Source organism: Molossus molossus, unplaced genomic scaffold, assembly GCF_014108415.1.
Source record: "Molossus molossus isolate mMolMol1 unplaced genomic scaffold, mMolMol1.p scaffold_m16_p_13, whole genome shotgun sequence".
Taxonomy (NCBI): Eukaryota; Metazoa; Chordata; class Mammalia; order Chiroptera; family Molossidae; genus Molossus; species Molossus molossus.
Window position 1 is genome coordinate 84146986 of NW_023425348.1, and position 21001 is coordinate 84167986.

The following is a 21001-nucleotide window of genomic DNA, read 5'->3' on the forward strand; positions in this document are numbered from 1 at the left end:
TGAACATTGTAAAGAACAAAGTAGAAATGTTCTAAACAAGATGGAAAAAGAAATTGCATTCATGTTCTTTGAGTCGAAGCAGCAGCTTTTGAATTTTTTCCTCTTTATCAATTTACTACTTGCATATTTCTGTGATGATGGAATATTTGTAGGCTGATACTGGGACAATAATACAAACACACTTAATATAATCCACTAACATTATATTCTGTCTGAGCAAATTTATTAAGCCCATTAACAAAATGGAATCTTAAGAGGATTAAGTTGAATTGTCATTAGTGGAGGGGTTATGCTGCCCATAATATCTCCGAGGGGCTTACCCATGAACAGAGAAAAGATGCATGAAAAGACCCTTTTGTGAGTGAACTTATTAATACTCTTTCTACTTTGGTAACCAGGTTAAGGTCAATAATGACTATACCATACATTTTATTTAGGCACAATGGTAAGTAATAAAAAATATCTAGACAGTGTATTGCTCAGATTACAGGAAGCTATTTCAAAGTACCTAAAGTTCTTTTTTGTTTTGTTTTGTTTTTTTCATTGACAAGGGTTCCTTTTTATATCAATCTTGCAGGGGACAGGCATTCATTCTTTCTTTCAATAAATATTTTTATTGAATTTATTGAGGTGACATTATTAAATACATTACAAGTTTCAGACAATTCTATAGTACATCATCTGTATATTGTATTGTGCATTTGCCAACCCAAGTCAAGTTTCCTGCCATCACCATTTATCCTCTTCTACCCGCCTACCTACTCTCTGGTTATCACCAAACTGCCATACTGTTGTCTGTATCCGTCAGTCTTTCTTTTTTTTTTTCTTTTGCTTAAAATCCCTCACCCTATTCATCCAGCCCCCAACTCCCTCCCCTTTGACAGCTGTCAATTGTTCTCTGTATCCATGAGTGTGTCTCTACTGTGTTAGTTTATTTTGTTCATTAGATTCCACATGTAGGTGAAATCATATGGTACTTGCCTTTCTCTGACTAGCTTATTTCACTTAGCATCATAATCTCCAGGTCCATCCATGCTGTTACAAAAGGTAAAATTTCTTTCTGTTTTACAGCTGAGTAGTATTCCATTGTAAATGTACTATGGCTTCTTTATTCTCTCATCTACTGATGGGCACCTTGGCTATTATTAAGAATGCTGCAATGAATGTTTTTGAATGGCACCCTAAAAATAAGCCTGGTAAATAGCAAAGCAGAAATAATGGTGAACTAGACAGGCAAGGGCCTTGCACTTATGAAACTTTGAGTTAGGACAGCATAATTTAAATGTATTTTTATTAATTTATTTACTACTTACTACTTCTCAGTGCTTTGATGCAAAATGCCCAGTATGATGCTAATGCATTGGAAGAAGAAAAAGAAGCCAATGTAAACCACTAAATCTCCATTCTGGTTGAGCAGATTTATTAACACATTGTTTTAAAAAACAGAGCTTTAAGGACAGTAAATTCTATTGACATGGAGGGAGATGTTACTCTGCCCACATTTCTCTGGGACACACTCATGAATAGAGCAGAGTGATTTAAAAAGAAAACCTTTGCAAAACAGTCCACTCTTCCTTAGTTTGAAGCGATTAAGATTAAGAATGACTGTTTCCTACACTCAATTTAGGCAGAAAGATAGATTAAAGACATATTCAGAAATGCACTGGTGAGACCACAGAAAACTGTGTCAAAGTCTTGAACTTTAGCTCTCAGTGTCTTTAAATAAGAGCTTTTTAGGGTGAACATGCTTTACCCAGAACATAATTTAGTGCCAACTGCTTTTCTCAGGGGACCTTTTGCATCCTTATTTCTTAAACTACAGATCAGTGGGATTAACATGGGGATGAACACAGAGGCCATTTTATCCATGTCCATTGAGTGAGTTGAACTGGTTCAGAAATACATGAAAAAGAGTTTCCCCCAAAATATTGCCACAGCTGTTGAGTGGGAGGCACAGGTAGAGAAGGCTTTGGTCTGCCCTGGGCTGAGTTAATTCTAAAGATGGTAGTTTAATGCATTAGGAGAGGAGGACAGTGGAGATCCTGGAGCCCACAACACAGCTACAGGAAATGAGCATTGCTATCTCAGTGAGGTTGTATCTGAGGAAGAGAGGCCTAGTAAGGGTGGATTGTCACATAAAAGTGATTGATATTATTGGAATTGCAGAGTAATAATTGAATTGCATAATCATCAATAATTGAGGTGACAATTGATATATTCATCAAACCTTGTGGCTAGTGTGTGCTATTGTAGCTAATACACACACTAGCCACAAACTGGCTGCACATTCTATTGGACATGGCAATTGTATAAAGAAGTGAATTGCAGAGGGATTCCAAAATGCTGTTGGAGTGAATAGAAACTACACAGACCATCTCCCCTGACCAAACTGGAATTACAACTAAAATAAAGACAAACCACCGGAAAACGCAACAGAAAAGCACTTGTAAGGACCATATATCCGGGGGCACTGAATCGATCCTAGTAGGATTGCAGAGGTACAAGATGGGGTTTTGGAGCCCACAGACAGCAGCAGTCTTAGTTGTGAGTAATGCCCTCAGGGCTAAACTCCCAAGCCTGCTCCACAGCACGGAGATCCAGGACAGAGTGCTAAAATAGCCACAGCCACTCACCATGGACTCTGGCAGAGGAAGGGTGGACTGGACTGAAACTGTGTGAGGACACTCGGGATTTGGAGGGCACTCAAAGCTTTTGCTGAGTTGTGGCCACGCAGGACTGTGGCCATCTTACTCCTTCCCAGGGCTCTGGTGAGAGGCAGTGGCTTCTCCTACGGAGATTCAACCCCACTCAGGTGGGCCATTGAAATGCAAATTAAGGCTCATTAACAATAAGCAATTGCCCCATCTCAGGAAATCACCTTACACTGAACACCTGAGGGAGTTTTTTTTATTCAAGGGAAAACACAAGACTTTTCAAGTAACCAAGATTACCAGCCTTCAGGCAAAAAGCTAGAGGATAACTGAATCATTTCTGGACTTGTAACTCTACCTGGGAAGTAAGACTTGACAGTGGTGTTTAACTTGGGTCCTCCCATGCTCATCTAAACCCAGTAAAGGGAGCCACAAACAGCAGAACACCAACACCCACAGGGAAAATTTGGCAGACTCTAAAACCCACTGAGATAGCCAAAATGGTGAACCAAAGAATCAAATCCCAAATGAAAGAACAAGAGACATCTACCAAAGATGAGATAAACAAATACAGTTAAGCAAGTTAACAGAGCTAGAATTCAGAGCATGATCCTGAGGAAGCTCAACAGGATGAGTGAGGACATCAACACCATGAGTAAAGACATAGAAACATTGAAAATCAACCATTTAAAAATGAAAAACCACCAAGAAGAAATGAACCATGACATAGCAGAAATAAAGAACACATTGGAAGGACTAAACAGCAGAGTTGAGATGCTGAGAACCGGATCAGTGAATTAGAAGACAGGGTAGAAAAAAATCAACCAATCAGAAAACCAAAAGGAAAAAACAATTAAAAAACAGGAAGACAGCTTAAGACAACTGTGGGACAACTGGAAACGTAATAATATTTGCATCATAGGAGTCTCCAAAGAAGAAGAAAATTAGCAAGGGTTAGAAAATATAATTGAAGAAGTAGTAACAGAAAAATTCCCTAATTTTGTGAAGAAAGAAGGCATTCAAGTTCAAAAAGCACAGAGAGCCTAAAGTAAGAAGAACACAAACAGGTCTTCACCAAGACTCATAGTAATTAAAATGGTAAAAATTAAAGAAAAAGAGATAATCCTAAAGGCAACAAAAGATAAGCAACAGGATACCTACAAAGGAAACCCCATAAGGCTCTCAGCTGACTTCTCAACAGAAACACTACAGGCCAGAAGGGAATGGCATGAGGTAATCAAGGTCATGAAAAACAAGAATCTGAATCCAAGACTATTCTACCCAGCAAGGCTATCATTCAAAATAGAAAGTCAAATAAAGAGCTTCCCAGACCAAAAAAAAATAATAATAATAAAGGACGGGAACACATTAGCACCAAACCAGCACTGCAAGAAATGTTAAAAGGACTGCTATAATTAGTAGAAGAAATAGGAAAAAAAAAAAAAAATAGAACCACACTAAACATAAAGAGCAATAAATAAGTACATAAAAATAATCACCTTAAATGTAAATGGATTGAATGCTTCAATAAAAGAACACAGAGTAGCTGATTGGATAAGAAAGTATGACACACACACATATATATATATATATATTGTCTACGAGAGACCCAACTCACAACAAAAGACTCACATAGGTTGAAAGTGAAGGGATGGAAAAAAATCTTCCAAGGAAATGGAAAGGAAAAAAAAAAAGCTGGGGTAGCAATACTCATATCTGATAAAGTTGATTTCAAAATGAAGGCCATAACTAGAGACAAAGAAGGCCACTACATCATATTGAAAGGATCTATCCAACAGAAAGATATAACCTTGGTAAATATATATGCACTCAATATAGGAGCTCCAAAATATATAAAAATCTTCTGGAGGACTTCAGAGGAGAAATCAACAACAATACAATCATAGTAGGGGACTTCAACACCCCGCTGACATCACTGGATAGATCCTCTAGACAAAAAATTAGCAAAGAAACAGAGACTCTAAATGAAGCACCAGACAAAATGGATTTAATAGCTGTCTACAGAGAATTACACCCCAAAACTACAGAATTCACATTCTTCTCAAGTGCACAAGGGACATTCTCAAAGATAGACCACTTGTTAGGGCACAAACTAAGTCTCTACAAGTTTAAGAAAATTTAAATCATATCAAGCATCTTCTCAGATCACAACGGCATAAAATTAGAAATCAATTGCAACAAGAACATGCAAAGACATTTGAACACATGGAGACTTAATAACATGTTATTAAACAATGAATGGTTTACCAAGGAGATCAAGGAAGAAATTAAAAACTTTTCTGGAAACCAATAAAAATGAACACACAACACAAGAAATTTGTGGGATGCAGCGAAAGCAGTTCTGAGAGGAAGTTCATAGCACTACAGGCCTACATCAAGAAACATGAAAAATTTCTAATAAATTATCTAACCTCACAACTTAAAGAACTAGAAAGCAAACAGAAAGAAAACCCCAGAGCAAGTAGAAGGAAGGAACTAGTAAAGATCAGAACAGAAATAAATGACATAGAGACCAAAATAATTCAAAAGATCAATGAAACAAAGAGCTGGTTTTTCGAAAAGATAAATAAGATTGACGGACCCTTGGCTAGACTTACCAAGAAACAAAGAGAGAGAACCCAAATATACAAAATCAGAAATGAAAGAGGAGAAGTAACAACTGACACCACAGAAATACAAAGGATCATTAAAAATACTATGAACAATTATATGGCAACAAATTTGACAATGTAAGTGAAATGGACAAATTTCTAGGAACACATAGTCTCCCCAAACTGGACCAATAAGAGATAGAAAACTTGAATAAACCAATAACAATTAAGGAAATTGAAGATGTAATCAAGACTCTCTCAGCAAACAAAAGCCCAGGCCCGGATGGCTTCATGGGGGAGTTTTAATGAACATTCAAAGAAGAACTAATACCCATACTCCTCAAACCATTTTTAAAATTTCAGGAAGAAGGAAGACTTTCAAACTGGTTTTATGAAGTCAGCATAATTCTAATTCCAAAACCAGAAAAAGACACTACAAAGAAAGAAAACTATAGGCCAAAATTCTGAATAAAATACTAGCAAACCAGATGCAGCAATACATCAAAAACACTATTCACCATGACCAAGTGGAATTCATCTCAGAGATGCATGGCTGGTACAATATTCTCAAATCAATAAATGTGATACACCATATAAACAAAATGAAACAAAACATGATCATACCAATAGATGCTGAAATAGCATTCAGCAAAATCCAGCACCCATTTCTGATAAAAAATGCTAAGCAATGTGGGAATAGAGAGATTATATCTCCAAATAATAATGGCCATATACAAAAGACCAACATCACACTCAATGGGCAAAAACTGAAAGCATTTTTCTTAAGAACATGAACAAGAGAGGATGCCCACTTTCACCACTCCTATTTAACATAGTTCTGGAAGTCTTAGACACAGCAATCAGACATAAAGAAAAAAATAAAAGGGATCCAAATTGGAAAGGAGGAAGTGAATCTGTCATTATTTGCAGATGACATAATATTATACATAGAAAACTCTAAAGACTCCATCAAAAATCTACTAGACTTAAATGAATTTGGAAAAGTAGCAGGATACAAAATTGACATTGAGAAATTGACAGCATTCTTATATACCAATGATGAAGTCACAGAAAGAGAAACTAAAAAAAACAATCTCATTTAGCATCATGGCAAAAAAAATTGAGATACCTAGGAATAAACTTAACCAAAGAAGTAAAGGACCTATTTGCAGAAAACTACAGGACATTGAAAAAAGAAATGGAGGAAGATATGGGAAAGTGGAAGCATATACCTTGTTCATGGATTGGAAGATATAACATCATTAAAATGTCCATATTACCCAAAGCAATCTATAGATCAATGCAATCCCCATAAAAATACCAACAACATTTTTCACAGAACGTGAACAAATACTTCAAAAGTTCATGTGGAACCAAAAAAGAACCCGAATAGCCACAGCAATGTTGAAAAAGAAGGACAAAGTAGGTGGGATCACAAGACCAAATATCAGGTTATATAACAAAGCTACTGTAATCAAAACAGCCTGGTACTGGCACAAGAACAGGCATATAGACCAGTGGAACAGAACAGAGAACCCAGAAATGGACCCAAGACATTATGCTCCATTAATATTTGACGAAGGTGGCAAGAGCATGCAATGGAGTAAAGACAGATTCTTTAATAAACGGTGTTGGAAAAATTGGACAGCTACAAGCAAAAAAAAAAAAATTAAACTAGACCATCAACTTACACCATGCATAAGAATAAACTCAAAATGGATAAAAGACTTAAATGCGACCCATAAAAATCCTAGAAGAAAATGTAGGCAACAAAATTTCAGACATCATATGCTGCAGAATTTTCACTGATGCATCACCTAAGGCAACAGAAACAAAGGAGAAAATGAACACAATGTGCTACATCAAACTTAAAAGCTTCTGCACAACAAAAGAAACAACTATCAAAATGGAAAGTGAACCTGCTGTATGGGTGAGCATAATTGCCAATGATACATCAGATAAGGGGTTAATTTCCAAAATATATAGAGTACTCATACCACGCAACAAAAAGAAGACAAAGAACCCGATTAAAAAACGGGCAGAGGAGCCAAATGGATACCTTTCCAAATAGGGCATACAAATGGCAAGAGACATATGAAGAAATGCTCAACACCACTTATCATTAGAGAGATGCCAATTAAAACAACAATGAGGTATCACATCACACCTGTCAGAATAGCTGCCATCAACAAATTATCAAACAACAAGTGTTGGCGAGAGTGTGGAGAGAAGGGGACTCTAGTACACTGCTGGTGGAAATGTAGACTAGTGCAGTTACTGTGGAAAACACTATGGTGTTACCTCAAAAAATTATAATAGAATTGCCATTTGACCCAGTGATTTCACTTCTAGGAATATACCCTAAGAAGCCTGAAACACCAATCAGAAAGAATAAATGTACCCCCATGTTCATAGCAGCACTATTTACAATAGCTAAGATCTGGAAACAACCGAAGTGTCCATCAGTAGATGAGTGGATAACAAAGCTGTGGTACATATACACAATGGAGTACTATGCAGCTATAAGAAAGAAAGATCTCTCATCCTTTGAGACAACATGCAGGGACCTGGAAAGTATCCTAAGCAAAACAAGCCAAGCAGAGAAAGACTAATATCACATGATCTGACTGTTTTGTGGAATATAATGAAATAATAGTCTGAGGAACAGGGTAGACCCAGAGACGTGGATGTAGGGTACAAACTGACAACTGTCAGAAGAGGAGGTTCAGGGGGAGGGAAGAGATGAACTTCAGAATTTATATGCATGTATGCATAACCAATGGACATGGACAACAAAACTGGGAATGGGGTGGGGGAATAGGGAGGAGGGTGTCAATGGGAAAAAAATGAGAAATATCTCTAACAAAAATAAATTAATGAAAAAAAGAAGTTTCCCAGGGAGAGTAAAAAAAAAAGTAATTATAACACCAGTGTTTATTTAAATTCATTTTATTTTCAAAATATGGTGCACTCTACAGACACGCTGTATACACTTTTTGGGGATCCCTGTATAATGCCATACATGACCTCTTCTTCTCAGTGAGAATACAGTAAAAGTGGAATTGAAGGTAGGAGAACAGAAGAAGAAAATCTGAATAATGGTCAGTGATTCATGGGCAGTTCTCCCAAGCCTTGGCATAACACCATTTCAAGATCTGTCCCTGTAGACACAGCTTTTAAAAAATTTCCTTTAAAAAGGAAAGCATATTATAAAAATATAAAAAGTAAAGGTAAGAGATTAAAAACAAAAAAATCCTACCTCCTCTACTGTCATATTTGCATGTCACTACATTCCCTGCCATTCATGTCTTTAAATTAGATTTATAAAAGGAATTACACTAAAAGATTGTGTAATATTTCACACCCTCTTTAGGTTTTATATGATGCTGTCAGTACATAAAGATAAAAGGTAAATAAATCTAAAATAGAAAAACCACCATAAATAGCAGTACTTTTTTTCCCCCAGAAGTGCAGACTTCTCTGTTCCATCCTTCTGTCTGCAGAAGGGCTCAGCACCATCTCCTCAGTGACCTGGGTTATGTCACCACCTCTGTGTCTGGTCACTTAGTGTTGAACCCTCACTGTCTCAGAAATAAGTAACAGATATAATTATATGTTTTATCATCTGTTATCTCCTACAGCCTGGGTGACTGAGAAAGAAATACAGACTTATAAAAATATGTGAAGTGGTTAAAAAAGCCATATAAGTAATTTCCACCAGGTAAATGCAAGAGAGTTCTGGGTCGGTGGGACCCAAGCAGCCCACACGCACAGTGGACTATATTCTGTGCTTCTCTAGTGTGTATTTGGAGGAGGCTGGGTCATTCTTGGTCACCTTCCTCTGAGCCCCTTTCTGTATATATTTTCCCGTCAGGGCTCCCTGCCTCCAGGGATCCTGATTGCTTCAGGCTGCCCTCCCTTTCGGCAGGATCCAAACTTCCTCTGTGCAGACATGGAAGCCCCTCCAGGCACATAGTCTAACTTCCAGTCCCATTGAATCCAGAATAGGGCTAGCAATCTATTGCTGAAAATTGGGTAGTATAAATTTATTCCCAAAGAGTTTATGTTTTAACAGAACAGTTTTTTTTTTTTTTAAACTACGGGGTGAGGGGCGAGATTAAAATTAAGATATCTGAGGCAAACTACAGAGAAAAATATTCTGCATGGATATGGCTTTCCTGATATCACTGGTGCCCTCTAACCGAACACTGCACAGATAACTGCGTAGGCATAGTCTGCCTCTTGCAGGAAATGATTGTCTATCCCTGAGGCATGGGCCATTATCACTAAGTTCAGTGCATGACAAGGCCACACGGGGTAAAATAGGGATTGCACGTTGCTAGAAATATCTATGTTCTATAAGCAAGGTAGTATTTTAGAAAATATAGGCTAATTATTTAATAAAATACACTATGGCAGTTGTATAGTTTATTAATTTCAGAAGGATGTCTTGAAAGTGTATTCTGTATAAAAATCTAGAGATTAAAAAATCAATAATGAGATCCGGAAGTCATCTTTAATCAAACAGTAAATGGTGTTGGTTATTCTAAAACATTTAAAAAATGTTTTTCTTTATTGATTTTAGAGAGAGAGAAAGAGAGATGGAAACATCAATGAGAGCGGACATCGATTGGCCGCCTCCTGCACGCCCCTCTACGGGGATTTGGCCCACAAACTGGGCTTATGTCCTGCCTGGGAATAGAACATTGACCTCTTGTGCATGGGTCGATGCTCAATCACTGAGTCACACAGGCTGGGTGGTTATTCTAAAACATTTTAAGTTTTATAATAGACATGCATATATATTAGGAAAACATTTGATGTCACATACATATATTTATTTATTTATTAGATAAAGCAAGTGAGAACAGAAATGAAAACATTCCTGCCACAAACCCATTAATACCACCACAACAAGCATTTCAGAGACAGCCTGTGAGCCCTCACACCAATAGACAATATGATAGGTAGTTTTATATGTTTTCACTGAAAAGATGAATCTTGACAATAATTTCTCCTGAAAGTTAATAAATGAATATTCTAATGGTACAGTTTGGGTGAATAGCGAGTTGAGTGTTTATGGACACCTGAAACTCTGCACGGAACTCTTCAGTCACTCTTCACTGGCCTGCCACAGCATTTACAACCCATCTGTGCAACTGACCTTCACGTAGGACACATTTCTTGAAAGCACATGAGATGTTATTTAAAAAAGAGCAAAAACGAAAGACTCTAATGTGTAAGTTTGCACATTTTTGTATTTCAAGTTTTCTTCCATTAAAATAAAAGTAAGAGGTAAAATAAAAGTTCCTGAGAAATGTAGAATACTGTCTTTTTTATGGACACATTATGTATGTGTGTGTCTATTGATACATGAAAATTTGAGTGTGAATGGTGTTCACATTTTTTTCTAGATGTATATTATGGTATGTGGTCCATGTGGAATGGGACTTACATATATTGGTATTTATAGTATCTCTATTATTATTTGAAAAAAACAAGGGCAAATATTAACTTAACATGTACAATGATATCCTTTCCACAGAGATGAAAATGATTTATTTATCTACTTTGATTACAGTATAAATAAGTGAAATATTCAATTTTCTTATACTAATGACAAATGAGGTCAGACAAATTCACACAGCTCTAACGAAGAGACATCATAGGCCATTAGATTGAAGAGTTTACTAACGAGTAGGTAGATATAAAATTCATTTACAAATTACTCAATACTTGATTCCTCATTTTTGTGAAAAAAGTTTTTTGTACTACCTTCCTATAGTTTTAATTTAGCCATTTAGAAACTTACCTGAAATGAGCAAGTCTTTCTGTTCTCATCTCTGGTACATGAGCAATAGGCAGATTGCATTTTATTTCGACCTAGTGACTGTTGAGATTTCAATCTTAAGCCTCTACCTATATTCTCCTGTTATGAAAACATGCTTAATTTGACTTTGGGTTCTGTATTTTCCCCTGCGAATCCTGCAAGAACTCTAGCAATAATTTCACTTTTATTCTTTACCCTTCTCACCAAATTTTCAGTGTCAGAAATGTACCAGAATTTATTTTAGTACTATCCTCAATGGCTACCAGGGACCTATAGTCTCCTCAGTGAGACCAGATCGCTAATGAAATTTACATAAATCCTTTACTTAATGATTATGTTCTTTTCTTTGTCTTGTTAGCAATATTTTAAGAGATTTTTATTTTTCACTACAACTTACATTCAATATTAGTCTGTATCAGTTTCAGATGTACTGCATAGAAGTTTATCTCATTCATATTCACCCTGTTTTTTTCATTTCAAAAATATCTCCTTCACCTTTTACTTACAAATATGGTTATCTTACATATAGTTCATTTACCATATGCAGTTTTCATTTACTTATTTCCTAGGGTGATGGTTTATAAAATCATATAGGGTTCAAGTGCACAACTCAAAACAAAGTCATCCGCACACTGCATCATGGGCTCATCATCCAAAGTAAAGTCTCTTTCCATCCCAGTTTATTTCCACTTTGCCCACTTCCACACACCCCCTCCCTTTTTGTTGCAATAGCAAATGGGATTGTTCTCTTAATTTCTTTCTGATAGTCATTATTGGTGTCTAAAAATGCCATTGATTTCTGAATATTAATTTTGTATCCTGCTACTTTGCCAAATTTGTTTATTAGATCTAGTAGTTTTCTCATGGAGTCTTTAGGTTTTTCTGTATACAATATCATGTCATCTGTGAATAATGATAGTTTTACTTCCTCCTTTTCAATTTGAATGCCTTTTATTTCTTCTTCTTGTCTAATTGCTATGGCTAGTACTTTCATGACTACATTGATTAAGAGCAGTGAAAGTGGACATCGCTGTCTTGTTCCTGGTCCTAAGGGAAACACTTCCATTTAGTATGCTGTTGGCTGGGGGTTTGCCATATGTGTCCATTATTATGTTGAAGTGTGATCATGATAGGGGAAAGGGCACATAATAAGAATAGGACCACAGTTGTTTAATAAGTATCCACCTTATACCTATATATTATAGGTTTCTGACTGAACCTGGGGAACTGAAGGATGTGCTGCAAGACCAACAGGGCTGTAAAGAAGATAAGTTTCCTTAGAGCCCCCATGGTCCATTACTCAGAAAAGAAAACACAATTTTGAGACCAAGCGAAGGACAGGACACACTTTGACTTGGTTGCAGTGTCAGGACCCTGATACTCTCCAGGAATTTTGCTTCAGGAATTCTAACCTTTCTAGGGTCCCAGGTATAGGCAGAGTTATTTTAAACATCATAGAATAGACTTTAAGACCCTGGAAGGAGACACAGGGACCACTGACCCTGCAGCCCTTCCCTCTGCTCCCCACCCCCCGCTACCCTTGCTCAAAGCTCCTTTCTTACTTATCTCTATAAATCCAGTTGATGAATAGGAAGTGTTAGAGCAGAATCTACAGGCTAATTAGCTCTCTCCATACTGCCAGCATTATTGGAATAAATGTTCATATATGATTCAAGCCTGTTTCTGCTTAATTTGGCTGAAGTAGTGACAGGTTGCCTGGAGCCAGTCCAGTTTCAATTGCTCTATTCCCTCTCTGCTGAGAGCTTTTATCATAAATGGGTGCTGCATTTTATCAAATACCTTTTCTACAGCTATTGATCTGATCATGTGATTTTTATCCTTCATTTTGTTTATGTGATGTATCATGTTTCTTGATATTTCAAATATTGAACCAACTTTGCATCCCCAGAGTAAATTCCCTTGATTGTGGTGTATGATTTTAAAAAATGTATTAGAAGATCTTATTTGGTAATATCTTGTTGAGGATTTTAGCATCTATGTTCATCATGGATATTGGTTAACAGTGTTTTTTTTTTTTTTTTTCTTAGTAGCATCTTTATCTGGTTTTGGAATTAAGATAATGCTGGCCTGGTCAATTAAACTTGTAAGTTTTCCTTCCTCTTGGATTTGTAGGGACAGTTTGAGAAGGGCAGGTACTCTTTTCATAGTCCAGTCTGTTTCTTTTCATGCAAGTATGTCAACTATTCTCATTGCAATGTTTTTTGTTTTTTGCTTTGACCTGTGTATGTGCAGCAAACTAGCAAACTTTCCCTTTTTTCTTCTGGATCTTTGGCTGCCCCAGTAATTAAATTAACATCAGACAGATTAAGAAACAAAAAATAAATTTAATTTTGCATATCCAGGTCCCCATAAAAAATGTGAGACTTAGAGAAGTGACAAAAACAGGCAGCTTTTATACATTGTATATTTGTGAAGAATTGGGAAGACAGAGGGGTTTGAGCTACAGATAGAAGATAAACAAGAAGTTTTAATTACACAATAAGTGTATCTTTGTAGGACCTGGCAATGAAGACAGTGATATAAAAAGACCCCAAACAGTGTAAACCTATTACAGCTTTTCCTTAGTTTGAAGAGATTAAGATTAAGAATGAGTATTTCCTACACTAAATGTAGGCACAAAGACAGATAAAGATATATCCAGAAATGCATGGTGTGAATACAAAATGCTGGGTCAAAGTCTTGAACCTCAGTTCTCAACATCTCTAAATGAAAAGTGTTTTACGTGAACACGCTTTCACCTAGAACATAATTTAGTGCCCATGACTTTTCTCAGGGCACCTTTCACTTCCTTATTCCTTAAACTGTAGATCAGTGGGTTTAACATGGGGATGACAACCGTGTAGAAAACAGAGGCCATCTTGTCTGTGTCCAAGGAGTCACTTGAGCTGGGTCGGGAATACATGAACAAGAGTGTCCCAAAAAATATCGCCACAGCTGTTAGGTGGGAGGCACAGGTAGAGAAGGCTTTGCGTCTGCCCTGGGCTGAGTTCATTCTGAGGATGGTAGTTATGATGTAGCTGTAGGAGAGGAGGAGAGTGATGACGCTGGACCCCACAACACAGCCAATGAAAGTGAACATCACTATCTCATTGATGGTTGTATCTGAGGAGGAGAGGGCCAGTAAAGGTGGTATGTCACAGAAAAAGTGATTGATGATGTTGGAATTGCAGAATGACAATCGGAATGTGCAACAGGTGTGGATTGCCGAGTCCACCAAGCCCGTGATGTAGGCAATAGTCACGAGCTGGGTACAGATGCTCCTGGACATGGCACTTGTATAAAGAAGTGGATTACGAATGGCTACGTAGCGGTCATATGCCATGACAGCTAACATGACACATGCCACATCTCCAAAAGCACCAAAAAAATACATCTGCAGGGCACATAAATTATATGGAATCCTCTTTTGCACAGATAAGAAATCAGCCAGCATCTTGGGAGAGACAGTGGAGGAGTAGCAGACATCACAGAAAGACAGACTGCTCAGGAAATAGTACATGGGTGTGTGGAGACGGCGGTCCATGCTGATGAGCAGGATCATCCCTAGATTGGCGATCACAGTGATGCCATAAACCTGCAGGAAGAGCACAAAGAGCCCCTGCTGCACATCCTGTCTGCCAGAAAGTCCTGAGAATATGAAGTCAGCAAACACAGTGCAGTTCTCAGCAGGCATCACTCAGGTCTGGAGACCCCTGGTCGTGGAGGAAGCAAATGAATGTGGGGTTGACATCATATTACTATTTTCCAGTAGTTAGAAAAAAAGATAAACATTGCTAAGTATGCTTTAGGCAAAATAACTCTCCTTGAAATATATCAATTTCGTGTAAATTGGTGAAGTGATAATGCTAATTAATATTGCCTACATGTGTATAGCACTGTGCAGAGTTTGTGTGCACTTTCATTCAAAATCAGTCGTGCTATCTTCATACCAACCTATGCAGTACTTGTGATAACTTCTACTACTTCTATCTTATAGAAACCAATTGAGGTCCTCAGTGTTCTAGGTAATAGTTTTTAAAATTAGTTGTTCCAGATAACCCACATATTCTGACAAGATTGTTTTGTTTTCAGTGTTGTAGAAATATTATATCCAGTAATAGAGAAGTGTAGGTAGTGAGATGTGCAGGTAATCAATATATTTCTTTGTTATTTCCTCATCAGTCAAAATTGTGAAGTAGGCAGAGCTATTACAGGTTTCTAGATATAACATGCCCCCAACACCCCATTAACCCCTCACATCCTCTCCATCCTTAATATACAAGGGATAGAGATAGTGTGTGATCCAGGGCCCACTGGAGCAGTGGGTGGTGCTTGCTGGAGCAGAGGATTGGAGGCTCCCCATGAGCAGTATGTTAGAGATCACAGTCAGGAAGATGCCAGGACTAAGCATGCCTCTTCTGACGGCAGCTGCTGCTCAGGGGACATTATGAAAAGTTTTTGGGATGCTGTGAGCACAGGTGACTGAGAGGAAGGAAAGAGAGTAAGGACTACTGTGCACATCCTTCAGCTCTGATCTACTAGAATCCACATGATCTATTATTCATCAGCAGGTCACATCTGTACGACACATTTAAAAATACTCACTGGTCCACAGTATATTACTCCAGAAATATTTATGTCTAAACAACACACCCATCCCAAGTCCCTTGACATTGTAATATTGTTTTCATTGATCTGTATTTCACGTGAACATCTCCAAATTCGGCCTCCCTTCAGTGGTGTTGGCAGTCTTTGTGAGGTCAAAATTCTGTTCCACTGCTATATTTTACCCAATCAGTTATGTCGTATATAATATATGTGACCTCCTAAGTTTGGAGGGAATATAAAGAAAGTGGAGCAGAGGGTAGATGGAAGACTGAAAGAAAACATGTAAATAATGATTTAGTGATCAATGTGCAGGATTCCAAACTCTTGTCCTAAACTTCTCTAGATACAGCATCCAAAAACAGAAAAAAAGGTTATCCACGTAAAAGTGAACATATATTATAAAACATAAAGCACACTTAGAATTTTTAAATAATAAAAAATGTTCTACCACATTTCCAAACCATGCTTCCATTTTATTGGAATTTTTGCTAGCTATAAAGATGTATTTAAATTAAATAAATAAAGTAAATGTGTATCTACATGGGTTTCCTGGTATCACTGGTGCCCCTAAGCATAATACTAAGTGAACAATTGTCAAGTCATAACCTCTTTCTTTCAGAAAATGATTGTTTATTCCTGAGATATGGATGATCGTCAGCTTAGTGCATGAGAATACCACCAAGAAAAACAAGGTTTAGTAAGGCTCCCTGTTGCAGGAAACAGGAAAGAAGGGACTGTGAGTTACTACATACCCGTGTTCTATAAACAATGTAATGTTTTAGCAAAATAAAAAATAATCAATTAATTAAATATTCTACGACTGTAGTTGCCTTACTGATTTCTCAAGCCTATCTTGACATTATATTATAGAAAATAAACTGCTAAAGATTTAAAATTAATAATGAAATCTTGCAGTTGTCTACAATCTGATAGTACGTAATTCTTGTTTTTGTAAAATCTTTTAAAGTCATATACTCCATTTTTTATCATTTGTTTATAAGCAAACGAATTTTCAGCTCAGCTGGCATGTTGCTCAATGGACTGACCATCGTCCCATACACTGAGAGGTCCTAGTTTGATTCCCAGTGAGGACACCTGCCAGGGTTGTGGGCTGGATCCCCACTGGTGAGTGTGCAGGAAGCTTCAGATCAGTGTTTCTCTCTCACATAGATGTTTCTATCTCTCTCTCCAAAAAAGTCAATAAAAACTGAATTTAAAGAAAAGCCAATGAATTTTCAGAATGAAAACATCCCTGCACTAAATCCTGAACCAAAAAGAACAGGAATGTGTCAGAGACAGTCGTTGAGTTTTAAGACAGATAGTTGTCCAATATGATCGAGAGTTTTGCATGTTTTCACTAAAGAAAAAAACTTGATTTTATCACTGATAATGGTATTTCATGTTAATAAATGAAAAAAACTATTTTATTATTATTTTTTACTTTACCATTTTTTTCTTTATTGATTTTTGAGAGAGAGGAACAGAGAGCAAGAGAGAGAAACATTGAGGAGAGAGAACTTTGATCGACCACCTCCTGCCTGTGCCCCATTGGGGATCTGGCCCACAACCTGGGCATGTGCCCTGACATGGAATTGAGCCAGCATCTTCTTGGTGCATGGCTTGATGTCAACCACTGAGTCACACTAGCCAGGATTTTTACTTCACTTTGATTGTTGACACTCTTATAGATACCCTATCCTTTACCCTCCTAAATGAAAATGTGTATGCTACTGTTTCAGTGTATGGCACCTTAGTGTTTACTGAAACCTGAAACAGGTTTCACAGGAGAACTGTTCTATCACACATCTTCATTGGTTTGTGGCAGCATTTATAATCCACTTGCACGACTGACCTTTGCCAAAGGACAAATCTCTTTTGAAGCCAAAGTGATGCGGAAAAGAAAAGTGAAAACAAATTGTAATGTGGCCGTTTATATATCTTTTATTTTAAGTTATCTTTTTCATTTAAATGAAAATAGGTACAAGAAAAGTAAATGTTCTTGAAATACATAGGAGTCTGTCTTGTTTCCATGTGTACATTATGTTTATGTGTGTCTGTTGAAATATGAAAATTTGAATGTGGGCAATGGTCTAATTTTTATTTTTTCTAGACTTAAAAATGATGGTATGAATTAACATACATTGACATTTTTAATGTGCTACCTGTATTACTATTTGAAAAATACAAGTGTAAGCCTTAAATTTACATATACAGTGATGTCTCATACAGTGATAAAAAGTAATGGTTTACTTGTCAACCTATATTAAAATATAAATAAGATATTTAATTTTGTTATACTAGTGACAAATGAGATCAGATAAAATCACACAGTTCTAATAAAAGAATATCATGGTTTTGCCATTAGAATGAAAAGTTTATTTAACTGAATAAGCTGATATAAAATGATTTATTAAGAAAATCTCAAATCTTGATTCTTCTCTTTTCCAAAAGTAAGGTTTTTCTTCCCCCTATATTTCTTAAGTGAAGCCATTTAGAAACCTACCTGAAATGAGCAAGTCTTTCTGTCCTCATCTCTGGTACATCAACAATAGGCAGATTGCATTTTATTTCTACCTGGTGACTATTGGGACAAATCTCTCAAGTCTCTGCCTACCCGCTTTGGTGTTATGAGAATATGATTAATTAGATTCCAGTTCTGTATTTTCCCCTGGGAATACTATAACAACTTTAGCAAATGTTGAATTTTAATTCTGCACTTGCTTTAGTGAATTAATCAATGTCAGAAATTTACCAGAATTTATTTTAATGCTATGCTTCGTGGCTCTCATGGATCTACATCTTCCTCCAGTGAAACCAACTGTCTTAAAATCAGATTTTTTGTTTCTTTTCATTGTCTATCTTGTGTCTTCTATTTCTGAAACATCTCCTTCACTTCTCTTTTAGAAATAAGTTAATGTCACATATTGCTTTCTTCATTAGTCACTGTCTGAATCCTTCCCCACGTACACATCAACCACCCTCATTGCAATAGTGTTTTGACTGTGTAGGGTGGCACATTTTTTCTTTCTTCTCTTCTGTTTTTTGCTTTTTTTTCAAATGACCCAATATTAAGTTGACATAAAACAAATGAATAGGAGAAAAGCAAATTTAATTTTGCATGTACAGAACCCTCATACCAAATGTAGGACTCAAGGAAGTGACCAAAAACCAGGCAGCTTATATATCTATCTTTAGGAGAAGGCAACATTAAATGTGTGAAAAATTGAAGAGTTAACAGGACAAAGGGGTTGGAGTTAGGATAGTGAAGAAGTAACACGTTTTATTTATACAACCATCTCGGCTCTAAATTCGCTAACTCTGGTGATAAGAAAGTGAACAAAATTGTTGCAAATTGAACACTAATGTGAATACTACGCCACCCTTTGTTGTTTTTTTAAATATGTAGTTTTTAAATAATTATTTATTTACCACATAAGCTTTATCAACTTTAACTTCTTTCTATAATTTTAACTATATGCTATGAACACCTCACTGGATAAGGAGTCGTTTCTAACTCTGATGTTAGAGGATGCATTGCGACTTTACCCAAGCCTTTTTAGGTAGCTTCTGTACAGTAGTTAATAGGACCCTATCTGTTCATCAGAATGAGGGACAGAAAGGAAATCCACAGGATGGTGTGAATACTATGAAAAGCAATATAAATCTGAGTTGCTGAACCTGGAGATGTCTGCTGATGTAACCGGGCAGAGTGAGGAGAAATAGAGGATCTGAGAAGTTCTCTACATCAATTGATCGCTATCCCTGATAGTTACTCAGTATAGTCCAAACGAAGAAGTACAGATGGATTTTGTGTAAGATGACACATACTAGAATAAAATAAATCAAAGTTTAAAAAAAATTTTTTACAAAAGCTCTAAAACAAAATGATATGTGATTTTTTAAGGAGGTGGTGGTGAATATACCAAGGCTCAAATGCATCAATTTCCTAGGGGACAGTCATTCATTTATTCAATAAACATTTTTAAGTGTCATCTGGGAGTTGAACATTGTAAAGTACAAAGTAGAAATATTGTAAATGAGATGGAAAAAGGAATTGAATTAACTTTTTTTTTTTTTGTCGAAGCAGCAGCTTTTTAATTTTTTCCTTATTTATTTATTTATTTATTTATTTATTTATTTATTTATTTATTTATTTTTATCCTCACCCAAGGACATTTTTTGTTCAGGTAGAGTGGGAGGGAGAGAGAGGAAGAGAGAGAGAAACATCGATGTGAAAGGGACACATCGAGTGGCTGCCACCCGCACGACCGACCAGGGCCGGGGACAAACTGCAACCAAGGTACATGTCCTTAGCGGGAACTGAACCCGGGTCTCTCGGGACCACAGGCCGATGCTCTAACCGCTGAGCCAAACCGGCCAGGGCAATTTTTTCCTCTTTATTAACTTACTACTTGCATATTTTTGTGATGATAGAATATTTGTGAGCTGATACTGGTACAAGGATACAAACACACTTAATATAATCCAGTAACATTACATTCTGTCTGAGCAAATTTATTAAGCTCATTAACAAAATGGAATCTTAAGAGGAATAAGGTGAATTGACCTGAGTGGAGGGGTTTTGCTGCCTGTAATATCTCAAAGGGGCTTACCCATGAACAGAGAAAAGATTCATAAAAAGACCCTTTTGTGAGTGAACTTATTAATACTCTTTCTACTTTGGAAACCAGATGAAGGTCAATAATGACTATACCATACTTTTTATTTAGGCACAATGGTAAGTAATGAAAAATATCTACACAGGGTATTGGTCAGATTACAGGAAGCTATTTCAAAGGAACTAAAGTTGTTGTTTTTTTGTTTTTTCATTGACAAAGGCTCCTTTTCATATCAATCTTGCAGGGGACACGCATTCATTCATTCAATAAATATTTTTATTGAATATATTGGGTTTATTGGTAAATAAATTACAAGTTTCAGACAATTCTATAGTATATCATGTGTATATTTTGTATTGTGTGTTTACCAGGCCAAGGCAAGTCTCCTTTCATCACCATATATCCCCACTTTATCCTCTTCTACCCCCTTCTCTCAGGTAAACACCATACTGTTGTCTGATTCCATGAGTCTTTCTTTTTTCTTCCTTTCTTAATCCCTCACCCTTCTCATCCAGCGCCCATGTTTCTCCCCTTTGACAGCTGTCAGTCTGTTCTCTATATCCATGAGTGTGTCTCCACTTTGTTAGTTTATTTTGTTCATTAGATTCGACATGTAGGTGAAATCATATGGTACTTGCGTTTCTCTGACTAGCTTATTTCTCTTAGCATCATAATCTTCAG

At 36.7% G+C, this 21001-nt stretch overlaps 2 protein-coding genes and 1 pseudogene across 2 annotated transcripts in view; 1 reads left to right on the plus strand and 2 right to left on the minus strand.

Annotated features, from left to right (window-relative positions):
- The window catches only part of LOC118628671 (olfactory receptor 5L1-like), a 162848-nt gene extending 161769 nt beyond the window's left edge, over positions 1-1079 (plus strand). The window contains exon 2 of the mRNA XM_036259614.1: positions 1072-1079. Within this exon, the coding sequence (XP_036115507.1) occupies positions 1072-1079 (8 nt within the window). The remainder of the gene's footprint in view (positions 1-1071) is intronic.
- Positions 1080-1749: 670 nt separating this feature from the next.
- Positions 1750-2375, minus strand: LOC118628672 (annotated as a pseudogene).
- Positions 2376-13848: 11473 nt separating this feature from the next.
- On the minus strand, positions 13849-14787 carry LOC118628673 (olfactory receptor 5W2-like). The gene has a single exon (XM_036259615.1). It carries the CDS (start codon positions 14785-14787, stop codon positions 13849-13851), a length of 939 nt encoding a protein of 312 aa, XP_036115508.1.
- Positions 14788-21001: the final 6214 nt, after the last annotated feature.

What these genes read in the sequence shown, in the direction of transcription:
- LOC118628673 (XM_036259615.1), bottom strand. Translation starts at nt 14,787, where the DNA reads ATGCCTGCTGAGAACTGCACTGTGTTTGCTGACTTCATATTCTCAGGA.